The sequence below is a fragment of the Bombus bifarius genome, unplaced genomic scaffold (genome assembly GCF_011952205.1).
Source record: "Bombus bifarius isolate JDL3187 unplaced genomic scaffold, Bbif_JDL3187 scf7180000007973, whole genome shotgun sequence".
Lineage (NCBI taxonomy): Eukaryota > Metazoa > Arthropoda > Insecta > Hymenoptera > Apidae > Bombus > Bombus bifarius.
This window is the reverse complement of record NW_022884359.1, coordinates 427,359-442,611: the sequence shown is the minus strand read 5'-3', so window position 1 is coordinate 442,611 and position 15,253 is coordinate 427,359. Positions and strand designations below refer to the sequence as shown.

The window sequence follows — 15,253 nt, the reverse complement described above, 5'->3', positions numbered from 1 at the left end:
AATTTATTCACCGGCAGAGAGTTATAGTTTTTGTAATAACGAACATTGATCGTAATTTTCACGAAAATTGCAATTACGCGTGAGAGGGTAATAGAAATGAAAGCGATGAATCGAGACAAAACGAGTAAGATATCAAGACATGGAGTATCAAAAGAGATACAAGGAGGAGGTAGCTATACGCCCAAACGTTACTTGCAAGACCTGTAATATCGCGTGTTTTATACGTACACTAACGTTTTCGCCAGAGAGTATAATATTTTTCTGCCTTTTTCGAAATACAAAACTCGCTGTACATACACGCTTGCTCCTATTTCTTAAGTTCGCACTCTGGTACATCTTCTACTTTGCCAAGGAAAACTCTCGGCTTGGCTCAAACAGCGCGATCGTTGAAATACAGCAACGATCACTTCCGCTCGAGTACCTTGGCTAATACACCGCAAATTGAAATCACAGTCGATTTCTTCTTCAACGCGTCTCCCCGTTGCGGCCAATCTACGTCTGGTTAATTTTTCATTGTCAAGGATGTTTTTCCAGCTGCGTGTCTTGCAACGAAGATTTAAAAGGGCCGCTAATGTTACGGGAAAGAAGGTTACGACTGCAGGATAATTAGCCAACGAAAATAAGGAATAAAAAGATCGCCAGATAGGCCAGCTTTTCTCCGATACTTAAGCAAATGTGCCGTGTAACAGGTTCAAGCCGCAACATACCGGTAAGATAAATACTGTATGCTAAAGCGGCAACCCATTATGTCGTGCATAACGACGTTATACTTACACCGCCCTTTATTCGTTTTAAATCTCGTAGCGAAAATTTCGTGGAATAGTTCCTCGCTCTGTTCCTCTTTTATTTCGCGTCATTGTTGCATGCACGCTTCACGCGAGACGGTCTTTTAAAACGGTTTCCGAGTTTTAACGCAGTAATTGAATGCTAATTGCTGAGCCACGGGTATTTAGAGGCAATTTTCGAACGAAGTTCATCGAACGTATTGATTTTGACTAGGAAAGTGGGCGAGCTAACGTGTAAAAGACCATGTTACGCACGTAAATTGCGATTATTTAATTTCTGTCGACGAATATGCCGAAGATGAAATATTTTCGTATTGACGACACGTAGCTCTTTGTACGCGTAACAAGGTCTCTTCTGAAATATCTAATTTTAGTTGCAGGACGTGTAACAAATCGAGGTTCTATCAATCGCAGGATTATCGTTAAACGTTAAAAATGCTGCTGGGCAAATAGGAAAGCTCCGAGAGGTTTTACTTTAATGGTTCATTACGATTATAAAAGGAAAGATATTAAAGTAACGAAGGCATTAAGCTAATGCAAATTGATTAAGAAAACTTCTTCGCTATCTCTAGATAGTATGTAGGAGATAGTAGGAGGAACGATAGATCTCGTAAAGAATATCTTAAGAAGCAACATGATACAGAGTAAACTTTAAAATTTCTAATAAAAGTAGAGCTTAAGAATTTTAAATCGAATTGTCAGAGGAGAACAGTTTTAAAGTTCTCGAATGGTAGAGCAAACTTTCACAATTTTCAAAATAACGAGACTGCTGAAGTTAAAAAGAAACAAATACAACTTTTGTTATATCAAGATGGGATTTTCTATGAGCGTTTGCTGCTCTTATGGCTATAACATATTTATTTGCTGCATTATCGTTGATCAAACACACAGATGTTTCCTGTTCACAAAGCACAATAAATCCTCTAGATCAGCCGGAATATAATTTTAAAGTTGAAAAGCAGTAACAACAGGTGTCTGGAAAATGTTTCCTCCATCTAATCTCAGGATTTATCGCGAATATTTTCTTCAACGATGACGGTGTAGCGACGCTTTCTACTATGCCACTACGACGCGTAGACGTTTTCTCACAAGCGATAACTCCGACTAGCTATCTGTTCTCCAACATAAATACAACTTCCGATATGACCTCTCCTATTCCGGTGTCTGAGGCACGGGTTTACCAGATAGCCTTACCGCCGAGGCTCCTCCCTTTTTCCATTTTTCTCTAACCCTTCATGTTCCCAATCTCCATAACAGTACTACCGGCAGCTACAGGTTTGAGGCATCGCTATGTTCTTACGTGTTACATGAATATACTCGTATTAACGATATATAATACGTCGCAACGTTACAATTGTATAATAGAATGAACACGCGTGTCACTCTTAGCTAGATTAGCAGTCAGCTTCGGCAATATAGAGTTTCGAGATACGAGATAAATGATACTACGTGCATGTGTATGTTCATATACAGCCATAGCTTGATTGTGATATTGGTACTGCATCGAACGTTCGTTATAAAGGTGGTGCAATCTACCGATGGGCGCAATTGTTTCACCGCTTATGACTACACGACAGAGAAAGTTGTTAACAACGATTTATCCGCGTCGAATGACCGATACGAAATGAAGAAAGGCACTGCCAAGGGCTACTGTTCACGCAATAAAATTTCTCAACAAGACCCATTTTCTTAAATGGAACCGTTTTCGTAGCGCGACACAAATATCAATATTGTTCGAATCAATAAAGAAATACGCGTATAATACCAAATTTACAGCAGCGATGGTAATAATAATCGAAACATGTTCGAATTAAGGGGTCCTCATAATGCGACGCCTGAGGAAAATCTATTTTTTTGGAAATTTAACAAAAAATACTTGTTTATTCTATCGTCATTTTATAACACGATATTTTTTCAGTAAGTAAAAATGTAAGTAAACATTCGTTGCGAAACTGCACCATCGTATAGGGAGAACGCCTTGAAAAATATCCTTCCGGGTGGCACACTCGATATCAAAAACAAAAAATGATTATCGCGTGAGCTACATATTTAGAATAAGAAACAAATATTGAGATTTCGATATGTATATTTATCTATACATATAAAATCGAATGTCCTGGCTCATCGATGCTCAGTCTAAACTCCTAAGCCTAGGAACATGAAATTCGGGAAATATATTCCTTCCATGACGCAAGCATCCACTAAGAAGGGATTTTTTGAAATTCATCCCCTAAAGAGATGAAAAGGGGTAAAATGTGTTTTTACGGATTCTTCGATATCTCTTTGACCGGATGAGATTCCGATTTGGGTTTAGCTTAGAAACGTTAGCCGTACAAATGCATAGAAACATAATTCAGGATTTTGCCCTGCTCAATCCCTGAAGGGTTGAATTTAGATTCGGACGTGAATTATAGAACCGTCCCTTTGGAGTTACAACGCTCCTTTTTGACGCATAGGTGTCTTTTAAAAATCTGTACGAGTTTTTCAGCGGTTTTGAAAAATTTCATCCCTAAAGGGGTAAAAAGGAAGTAACAGAGAAACGGGGTATCTTTTGCTCGGTAGAGTACATTTCTCCCCTAATATTTTTTTGAAAGCTAATCCATATCGTTATAAAAGTGAAGCCAAGAAACTAAAAAACATTAAATGGATAGGTAAAATAGAAGAAAGAAGAAAAAAGTATGCGTTAATGAAAATACGGAAGATCCAGTGAAATCATTCAGGCAGAATAATTGGACAGAAAGTGATGAAACAGGGATAGAGAGCGTATTAGATCCTAGAGAAGTAACAGCAGGAATTGAAGGAGGAACGTAATCAAATAGAGACACGGTGTTTTAAACGAGGCGTGGAAACAACGCAAGTGTTCAAGCCGCGGCTGTTGAGAAATTTAATTAAATATTTACTTGGCTGGTCAGATCTCGACGGAACGCTTGCATACTTTATTCACTCTGCAGATTCAATTTCGTCTTTCGCCGGAAAATTAAAAACGAACGCTACGAAACTCTCGACAGTTTTATTTGCGAGAAAGGCTCGAAACGTTATTTGCTTGATGGTACGTGAGATCCGACCGAGTGTCAAGAATGGTTTCCTTCTCTCTCCCTTCCATCTCTCCTCGTTTTTTTTTTCCGTTTTTCCTTCGTTCACATTTTCGAATTTCGAACGATACGGTTTACGTTGAAACACGAGGCAAGTCGACGGGCTTTTAAACTTCATCTTAAACTTGTTAATTACCGTGTCCCAGGTATCGATTTTCGCTCGAAATTCGATAGAACCGTACGCTAAGACTTTTTACAACTGCCTCGAGCCACGAAAGAACTCTTTAATTAAAAATACTTTTACCGTCGAACCAGAAACGAAAAGAAAATATTCCAAACTTGTCTTTTTGTTTTCTTTACCTTCTCTCTCGTGATCGTTCATACGATGGCGTTTGCTCGAAAATTAGCCTCGATCTCGTGAACTCGCAATTTCCTTTCGTTGGAACACTTTCCGTCCACGAAACATGCAATAATCCACAATCGAAGTGTTTAATACGATGTAGCAAGGAACAAGTCTATAAATCACATCGGAAAAATTATAAAATAATTCGATGATACGGTAACTGCGCTTACTATGAAACGCTGCAACATCGCGGCAAGTAACTAACGAAATCAATAATGTAAAATATTAGAAAGCGAAAAATTCAAATAAATTCTTAATAATATTAAGAGCAAAAGACAAGCATGTTGGTATTTGAGGTTTGCTTATTTTTGATCGTTGAAAGGAAATGTACCGTTAAATTTTTTTTTTTTTTTTTTAGTATAATTATTATTTTTTCGATGAAATACGCGTGTATCCGATATGGAACACGTTGAGTGTACTTAACACGCAACATATCAATGGCGCTGCTACTGACTATAATGATACAGAATTGCATTTATTTTTATATTACAATAGCGAAAACTGGGTCCAATGCGTTCGCTGTTTTCATTGGAATCACAAAGGATATGCTTTAGATACGTGATTCACGTATTCATGATACAAGAATATGTATAACGTATACATGATACAAGATAAAACAAGATACAACATGATACAAGATAAAAAGAAAGGATGATATTTGTTTGCATGTCCCTTTTATTCAAATATAATTTTTATAATAAAAATATCGTTTTTTGAGGCTCCTTGCAAATTTCCTAGGTGTTCTATACTAGGCACCATTTTTTTAAGTCGCTGCATTTGACCTTTTTTTACGTCTTTTACTATGATTTTAAGCGTCTTAAACTTTTGCATAATTAACTACTAACGTACGAGTATCTATTAATGTCGTCGTGTTTTAACGCTAATTTCATTGAAGGAAAAGCATGTTTCCTCTTTTGGGGAGCGTTCAAGGTGATTATTCAGATGTTAGATATTAAATGCAGTTACTATAAGCATACATGTATAGAGTTTACAGTACATTTACTATAAACGCGATCGTATCTGTGACTAGAAAAATTACTCGAACGTACAACATTGCATTTGAGAAAGTTATTGGCCCGGAATATTGTCGAAGAATCTGTTCGCAAGAAGTAAAATAATAATTATGTATAATGTATTATGCATGCCGTTGCAATTTATAAATCTAAAGCGGAATTAATATTTATGGAATCACGCGAATGATTCCGCGCCGTAATATCATTGATTGCCTTGTTACAAGAATTAAGCGCGTATAAATTAACGTGTCCGTAGTACATGTGTTCGTTTTACGAACATAGGATTAATCATCCATTGAGGATGACATAAATTATTCAACGGCGTGTATTACTTATATGACAAAATTCGACGCTTCTGAAACTAATTGCAAGTGCGACCTATACGTTAAGTACAATTTTACTGATAATACTTGTCCATATATTGAGTATCACTCGCGGTGACATAAATGCGACCATACTATGAATGATAAACATTAGCATTAATATGCGTAGTAATAATTTCGCCGTAAAGCTAATATTGATTCATACCACGCCGCAACTATTCACTATAAAATGCAACTGTCGGTTAGTTCCAGCAAACTTGACGCGAGTCGGGCCATGATTTATATAACGTGTAATTCAAATGCTTACGCGGCAAAATTCCCTACCTGTAATTATAACGGAACTCGAATAATTAATTCTTGAGACAATAAAAAAAGAAATATGAGAGTTAAATGTACATTTGCTCAAAATTTGATTCGTTTATTTCGTCGATATGTAGCTTTATATCGAAATTACATAGACCATCTGAATTCATTCTTCGCGTATAATTACAATTCGTGATTCTAATCGGAACAACTTGTTTCGCGGTTGAACGTTAATGTCGCAACTGTGAGGTAGGTATTATAGCATTACAAGTATTTACCAAGCTTCAATTCAAGAAACTTCTTGGTTAAACGGTTTACCTGTAATCCAGCATCTCTTGGCTACAAAATTACATTTTGATTGAAACGCTTTACGCTGAAAAGAAATTTCACCTTCGCCTTTCTTGCTCCCTTGCTCCGTTTCAGCGTATAATTATCTTCGCTTTCAAGCCAACACCAACTTCTTCCATTCGCTAAAATAATTCACGCTTCGCAACCGAACGTTATTTTCATTCGTTACGTCGAACAAATATAAATGCCAACGACACGAATGTAGCGTTTGTGAGATTTATAAAGTGGTAAAAGTTAAACGTTGAATCGTTAAATCATAACGCTATACGCACCAATTGTATAATCACAAGTTTTGAACATAATCTACCTAAAATGGAACACCATCGGCCGCGTCGATCATTCTTCTTTATGAAGTTTTTCTGTTTCTAGTTGGAGAAAGTTGTGTGCCCGTTCTCGACAGTTCTGGTTAGATTGCTCTTTCGCTGAAAGTATCCTCGACTCGACTTTCGTGACGATTTTTCCAAGAGTCTCGCTGGCGCCCAAGTTTTTCCGATTTCGAATGTTTTTATCATCTGTAAACTCGGGCCAGTGCAAACGCGGCAAGACTCTCTTTACGTCTCCAGATTTGATTGGATTACTGGAACTCAAACCGGGCTACGTGGTAAAGGCACAGGAAAATTGCACTCTTTGAACTTTTCACGTACGATACGTGTCCAAAAGTCCAACCTTTGCCACCACTGATGTAATTCGATACACCTTCATCCGAAAAGTATTTTTTGGCCAAACTAATTTTATCAGAGTACGTTATTTATGTGCCTCGACTTGAATCCACGAAAAAAACACAATTTTTTACGACATATCCACCGTTTATTTTTCTCGCAAATATCCTTGTGCGTATAAACGTAACGTATAACGCAAGTTTATGCCAATTTCAATCACGCTGAATCGCCAAACCCGTGCGAAACGTATTCCACTATTTTCGATAATCGATAATCAATTATTCAATGAAAGGAATATCGTAACGAAAGAATATCGTAGACACGTGTGACATCCGCGTTCATTTTCCATTTGGTACGGACGATTTCAGTCTGCACTGGCTGTGATGCGCGCAAAATTATGAGAATAGCTGCGTTTGTCCTTAAGTTTGCCAAGTTAAATTAACTCCTTGTAGCCTAATATCGATTGTCGCTGGTTCTAACAGCGAACTGCTGTGGTACGCAACATGGGAGCGAACTCACGTGCGATTTCACTGAAAATTGATGATGCTGTTGAGACTGTGCCACCTGGATGTTAGCATCCATCAAATAAATACTCTTTTCTACGAGAGATCTTTGTCAATCTCTGCTGCGCGATCGACGAACGAAATACGTATCTACTTATCAAAATAAAATATACTTCCAACTGTATGTTACAAATAATTCGTCAAATATCGTCAGACTTATATTCTACGTAAATAGCGAACGTCGCAAGTTGCTAGGTAAAAGTCTCCGTTGTAAATTGGAAAGCGTTTCAGATGTCGCGAGTCTGTCGCAGATCGGCGCCTTTGTTACCAGTATCGCATAATTAATTTCGTCCGTGTTCGCGTAGATGCGTGTAATAAGCCAAGTCCTCGATGTTAACGACAGTCGTACGTATGGTAAGGATCGTGAGGAGACGGCGTAAATACACTAGAACGAGCATGACACGTAGTATAAGGAAACCGCAACATACGCAGGAATGTGAACTTGGCACCAAAAGGAAACCAAGATTATGCACATCGGTGTAGAAGCATTAAAACGAAGCATAAACCGTGAGCCGACAGTCTGCATACGCCGATACACAGCCAACGTTATGTAAGCTTCGGTTACTTCGCTCAAACCCTCGAAATCCTAAGCACTTTCTCGCGATTTCCAGCCTTGATTAATGCCCGTGGAAGCGCAGTTTGTTCTCTGCCGTTTAGTCCTGCCGCCACCGTGTTTCAACCTTTACTTTACAGAGTTTCCCTTCTCAGCTACGTGCTCTTCTTACGGAGGAACGTTAGCGCTGCCCCATGCTACGCCTCCCTTTTCCAGCAAGGAATTTTCTTCTACGCAATTGGCGCTAGGTGAGCTCGCATCTGTTATTCAACAGCATGCGTGCACAGTGTGCAGTGTACATTCAGGATGTACATTAAGAAGTTTATGCCGAGACTGCTTGGGAATACGCTAGATGGATTACGTAACGTATGCACGTTATTCTAACCAGCACTCCAGCTACTATGTAATACTTCGATCGACCAACTAACGATATCATCGACATAAATTATCGCGTCGTTGCATTTCGATTTATACACCCTATACGCTCTATTATTTCATTTAAATCGATTTTGCATCCATCGAAGTTGCATCCAACTTCTTACTTTACGTGTTTATTATTTACTTAGTTATATCTTACGTGTACGTACGTACACCGTTGAAAGTGCGCCAAACACTTTATGTATAGTAGGTAATTTAATATTATCCGAGTGTCGCTAGGTAACGTAATAGCCACGTAGATCTCTTTCGTATGGCGGATTACTTTACCTGTTAAAATCTTGAACGAGCTTGCTCAAGAACTTGATATTTTCCAGGATAATAGTCCCGTGAGCCGCGAGGCCGTCATAAATCGCAAACGTTTTCAAGAAACTTTCTCGTAGATTTGACAAAGCATTAAGTAACTTTTCCCCTGCTCTTCCGATTTCTATATATAGTTCTCTATATAATAAAATTCGACGACGTTTCTGATCGGTTTTCGAACGAGAACGTACGTACGTTCTTTAATATTGTTTCTTCGCGCATTCGTGCAAAATGCATACGTTCATTCGATAAGAGAAAGACATTTCGAAAACATGTATCGCAATTGTCAAAATTGTCTCGTAAATTTCCAGAGGAAAGTCGCAGCCTCGACGCGTGTTGAAAATGTCGTGCTCCTTCGTAAAATACTTGGGACGAGTTGGCAGGATGCAGTGTACTTCTCTGAAATTAAAGCGAGACAAGTGTATTTTGCCGAGTTGTTGTGTTCCTGACGGATTCCATAAACTTTTTCATCCTTTTAAAAAGAGACTTCAAGAGACATCCTACCCGAGAATTTCGAAATTTCCGTAGCCTTTCTAATTTAACGAGATCCTTTGTGCTGAACTGGTGCGCGAAAATGCTTAAAGCCTATGATCTTCCAGTTTAGCCGCAAATGCGAACAATACCTAAAGCGATTTAAATGAAAGAAAAATACGTATCATCGTATAAAAAATACGTACAATTTGTGATTATTCCTTTACAACAAGGAAGAAAATATTCTCAGACGCAATATATATCGTGCTTTTTATTCTAAACCAATGATCGTTCATCTATCACGATAAATCATGAATATTTAGCTGACCTGTTAAATATTTATGTATATTGAATATTTATAGGTAATATGAATCAAAATAATCAATAATAATACTTCGAAATCCTTCTTTATTATATGTATTTGCTTTGATCGTTCAAGATTCTTGATATCAATCGTTAGATATCGACGTATTTATTTAAAAGCCGTTCTATTAAATTTTTATCAAGACTTGGCAATTGCTATTCGTCGAGTACCACAGGGTATCGTACGATATGTTTCGTGTACAGTTACGACAAATGTGAACAGTATACAGATTATTATTGGTGTACTTAATAAGAATAGCGAACAGTTGATAATTTAGGATGATAGTTCGAATCTAATTGCTCTTTGAAAACTTTACAACCGAAGCCTGATTGCGGCAATAACTTTTGCCGAATCGAACTGCGCTGCTCTCTGATTCTGTTTATTCTGTCAGGGCAAGTTGCAGAAACTAACGCGGTGTCCCTAGACGGAATCGTGCAGTCTCTGCTCTGTCCTCTTTCATCCTTCCAATGGGTTTCTCAGAAAAAGAGGGTAAGTGGACTATTCTTGTCCTCGGAGATTGGTGCTCGACGGAATTCTGTAAGAGGTTGTTTTGCGACAAGACCCATGGCCCTGGCAAATGTCGATCGACGCTTTGGACAAGCCATAGGAACTCTACCTGCCTTGGTCCGTGTCCCGTTATTCCGACAATGCAACGTCTACAATCAGACGCGCGTCTAAACGTTGCACTCTCGACACTCGACACGAACGTACGACGAATACGGTCTTGTTACGGTTGAAAACTTTTGCGAATTATTCGTGAGATTTCGCCTATTTACTTAGAATCGAACGAAGAAAACTGTGGGTCGTTCGACGCGGTAATAAATTATTCGACGTTTAACCGTTGTCCCAAAAGTTTTTCTATCTTTTCCGTCCTCCATTGGCTTCGATATTAAATATTAGTAGCAAAGTTACTACCGCGGTGATTCATTAGACGTTCGACTATGTAATCGATATAGAGAAAAATAGGAAAGACAGGATAAGCAACGAAAGACGAGGAATGGTGAACTCTCGAGACAAGCGAGCTTTCGTCAACAAATGAGATTAAATTCGATTCAGTCAACGTCGGGAGTAAAAGCTGACCGTTCTTGTTGCCAATACATTTGCAACGACAGAGACTCGTCGCCGCTCCGCAGCTGTGGCTTGCTACTTTTTTCCGTGGAATGCTGATGGTCGTTTTCACTGAAAAATGAGTGCTTCTTGCAACGCGCGGCCGTTCGTCGAATCGCCCACCGTAAATTAGGCCGAGTCGCCGCGGAACGTTCCGAGAAAAAATATATTCGAGGAAAGGAAAGGCGAAATCGCAGAGGTGTTCGTCGAAGGAACGCCCTCCGGCTCCGGTTACATGCTGCAACGGATATTCGAATTTTCTGCCCGATACTTTGTATAAGCCTTTCCAATTTTCTGATAGTCGCGCCGAAACTGGGTAAATTCGGTATGTGAACTCGATTCTCTTTCGCCATGGATAAATTTCTTTGAAAAGTAGCGTTAAATTCTAGTTCAAATTGATAGAACTTTATAAACATTGACGAACGCGTTCCATCATCAAAGAAAATATAAATGTAAAAATTTATATTGCGATATGTTTCTTTTATTTGAATTCCCCATATGTTTAATCGTCGATATCGTGTATTCGTATGTTCGCGTATTGACGTTTCGCACGATCGTACATCGAAATTTCATCTATTTACATACTTTTTATAGATGTCGAAATATTTATCAGTAAAAAAATATGCTCGTTGACGGATACGTTGACTAACTTCGATGCGCGCGATCATCAGAAGTTTAAATTAAATTGTCCCGTTGATACGTAATAATTAATGTATTATATCGAATACGCCCTTAATAATATGCAATAATGTTAATAACTCGATTAAAATTATTTGTATTCCATGATTTTCCAGGGTATATCGTGATAATTTTCAGTATCGGCAAACCACCTCTAGAGAGAACATAAATTAGCAAATTAAATTAAGGGGGTGTATAATCGTAGCAATTACACGAATAACGTCAGAAATGTTATTAAATCGCTTTGTACGCTAATGACAATTACAATGTTTACATCGTTTGTATATTTTATACGCCACCTGTGAAGTTTCTAAATATCGTATAGTCCAGGCTACCTTCTTCAAGACGATCTTCGAATGCCATTGAGAAATTTGAAACGACCGTGGCGTAAACTTCAGTTCTTTGTTGGTTAGATGACTAACGAATGGATAACCACTGATAGTATATCTTCTTCGTTTATTCAAATTAGCTCATTTATTTACGTTCCAAATACTCGGTAACTTTTAACGATCCAAACTTGATCGGTCAACTATGCAGGTAGCTTTAAAACAAGTCGGTTCTGAGGATGAAATTAAAACACATCGATCGTCGCTAAAAGCCATTTTATTACCTTAAAAGCAAACATCGTAGAAACGCGAGAAACTTTTAAAATAGTTCCAATATACCTCGATCTTAACCCATCGATGGTTTGAACCCATCGAAGACAAAAACTTACGCGTGGGTAAATAAATTGGTCGGATAATTTTGAAAAATGTGTTTCGTCGTTCTTTGACAAACCGCGAGGTTCGCCTGGCGTAATCCCAACGCGAAGCTGCCACCGTCCAATAACGATACGACTAACCGTGCGTTTACGTTGCTGGTGATGGGGGAAATTTCCTCGACAATACGCAGCCACGTAACTTTCAATCGGAACTCGGAAAATTCGATTCGAAGCAACGCACACGTTCCCATATACATTCGGCAGCGTATTCGATTCCCCCTGGTCGGAGTGCACGATAACAACGCGTTCCTCCAACTATTTGGCCAAAAAGTTGGTCGAAGCATCGTAAAGTGGAACGCAGCCGTTCTCAAATTGATAACGTGCACGTGCACGTTGGTACGCGCCTCTCCAGTGTACAGTGTACACTGTATACACCAGGCGGTACTCCTACGAGCCTCTATATTTGTCATCCCCGAACAATTCAGTCGGCTTATCCCCTGGTAGCCGATTTTCTCGGCATTCTGCGCCATCCTGCCGCATTTAGCAGGCAAGAATATACGCGTGACAGAAATGCCATGGCGTTGCCCCGGGCCGTTACTCGTTGCAAGTATAAACCCAAAGACACACATAAATGCGAGGAACACGAGACGGTAGGAGAGAGCCAGACCCGATGAACAGCCAACGGAGTAGATCGAAAACAGAGTCGAGCGCTGTTTAATGAAACTCTTATATAAACTATCGTACGGGTAGAATGCCACGTTGTACCGCGCGCGAGCTTTTCTTCCAGTTATTTATTAGTATTTCTCTTTGTCGTTTAATGCAGCGTCGTCGACGACGCGGTGTACTCGCGCGCGTGTTGAAGAATGAAAATGTGGGAAAAAATGTGTACAGCATCCTTTGTACTCTACCGATTCGTAGCCATTGTTGGAAATTTCGTAGGAAATCGATAACGATATTTGTTTCGATAAACGCGCGCAATTTCATTAAACAACGTTGTACGAAAGCCAACTCGTTACGCTCGAACTAGTTGCTAGTAAAACTAGTAAAATTCCTAGATCGAATCGACAATTTTCATTTCGTTCTTTGTAAACACTTTCGACGCGAGTAACGGTTGATAGATAGTGGTATATCTTGCTTCTATATTTGATCTCTTTGTTGTCGATGCTTCCAATTTTCTGATTGAACGTCGACCTCGGGAACAACGTGATTTCACAGTCTCGTTACAATCGATTATTCGTAAATTCGGGCAACGTCACCGACAGACCTTGCAGAAGTAGCTGATAAGCGAAAGAAATAATCGGTGAACACGCGTAGCTTCCCCATAGGTTAATCAAAATGTGTCGTGACTGATTTAGTTCGCAAGGTAATTCCGGGCTTTTTGCTTGTTACAGGAGAACATCCAGCGGCCATGCAACACGGCAACTCGAGCAACAGCGGCGCGGCAACGAGGACACTCGCGTTGCTCCTGTTGCTTCTGCACGCCGGTTCGTTCGCGAGGTGACTGGTCGATCACGAAGCCTTCCTCCAATAAGGACACGAGCAAACATCGCTTTTCCTTTACGTAATCGAACAGAGGCAAAAGACGAAGAAGAGAAAAAGGGAAGCGAGCGAGACCGAGGAAAGAAGCGTCGTCTTTACCAGCAGCAACCACCTTCAACCCTTTATATATCACCCTCGATCTTGCTTTTAACCGAACAGCGACGAGAAAGCAGCCAGGCCAGCGACCATCAAAGAGACTCCTAACGAACGAAAGCTCCAGTGTATCGGGCATCTAGTGACCCAGTGGAACTGACTCCTCGCTGCTTCTGCTCTCCGTGGATGTATCGATCATTTTAGCTGGTGCAAATCGTTTCCATCTGGGGAATAGTAAATCTACGGTGTCTCCGAGACCGATCGCTCGGAAGTGGCCACTTTCCGTTTCTCTTTTGATATCCGTAGATGTTTCGAGTCGATCACGACGACGCGACGCGAGTGAAACAGTTTTTCAGTGGTGGTACTTTGTCCGAGAAGACGTTGAGTCAGTTCGCTTGTAACGCGGCGCGTACGAACTCGCGGACGTGATTCTCCTTTCATTTCGTGCAGCAGGAAGAGGGGAAACGAGTCGAGCGAAATCTCGAGAAGAGCAGGACTCGACACATGTAAATGGCTATTTAGTATGATGCAGTTGGACTCGGTGCGATCCAAGGAACTCTTAGCGTCAGCGATAATCAAGGATCTGCACGGCTCGTTCTCGTAATTAACGAGTACAACGAGTAACTGCCAAGTTGGATCACTGCCACGTTCTTTCGGTAACGTTCCTTGCTATTGCCGTGTTGCGAAACGAAACGAAACGGAACAAAACGAAATGAAACGCGCACGCCCTTTAAATCGCTCCGCATTAGCGAACGATGGCGAAGTTGTGCTTTAAAGAGTGCGACGAACAGCGTCGAGTTTGTCATTAGAACAAACGCAGAGAGCTCTGTACTCGAACGATACCCAGAGGAGACGAACTTTTGTTCCAGAACATCTTCGCGTACCGATCGATCCCAGTCTCGTTAGATTCGTAATACAAAAGACCTTGTCCGATGGAGAATATTCCCGACTTGTGGAACTTGGATTATTAAACCTTCGGAACGCACATAGAGATCTTGCTTTGTATTTTTCTTCGAGACGCGTTGTTACTGTTACGCGATAGGGTTCTTTCAGTCAAACGCCTTATCTTTGGTCGGAATCATTCAGAAAAATGAACCACGGAACACTGTGTTTTTCTATTCGTAACAGGTTTAAAGTTTACGACTAAATATTTTTTTAATTAAACCACACGTTTCATTTCATGGCGAGGGCGAAATGAAATTAGGGGGTGAGCGCTCTGTCTCCCTCTTTCTCTCTTTCTCTCTCACACACACACACACACACATGATTAATTGCAACTGGCAATATTTCTCGATGGAACGTTTTTTGCAAGAAACACGGTCAAATTCACGATAATCGAATTTTTCTATCGATAAATTTCAATCGAACGTTACTTGCTCGTGAACGACGTAGCGTTAATTTACATATATAAATCCTAAGAGGAAATTTCCGAGTAGAAGCTAATAAAATCGTGCATCTAGGCGTCGGAGTTAACAAAATGATCGTTTCCACGAACGCTTGTAACCCAATATCCTCGATTGCCTCTTTATTGCTGGTAATGCCGCATGATTGCCGGCCTACCTCGTCAAAAATGACTTATTT

At 39.9% G+C, this 15,253-nt stretch overlaps 1 protein-coding gene across 1 annotated transcript in view; it reads left to right on the top strand.

The window, feature by feature from the left end:
* The window catches only part of LOC117216025 (basement membrane-specific heparan sulfate proteoglycan core protein-like), a 127,941-nt gene extending 113,158 nt beyond the window's left edge, over positions 1–14,783 (top strand). Inside the window, exon 6 of the mRNA XM_033462566.1 lies at positions 13,432–14,783. Coding sequence (XP_033318457.1) covers positions 13,432–13,541 — 110 coding nt within the window. The 3' untranslated portion in view covers positions 13,542–14,783. The remainder of the gene's footprint in view (positions 1–13,431) is intronic.
* The last annotated feature ends 470 nt before the right edge of the window (positions 14,784–15,253 follow it).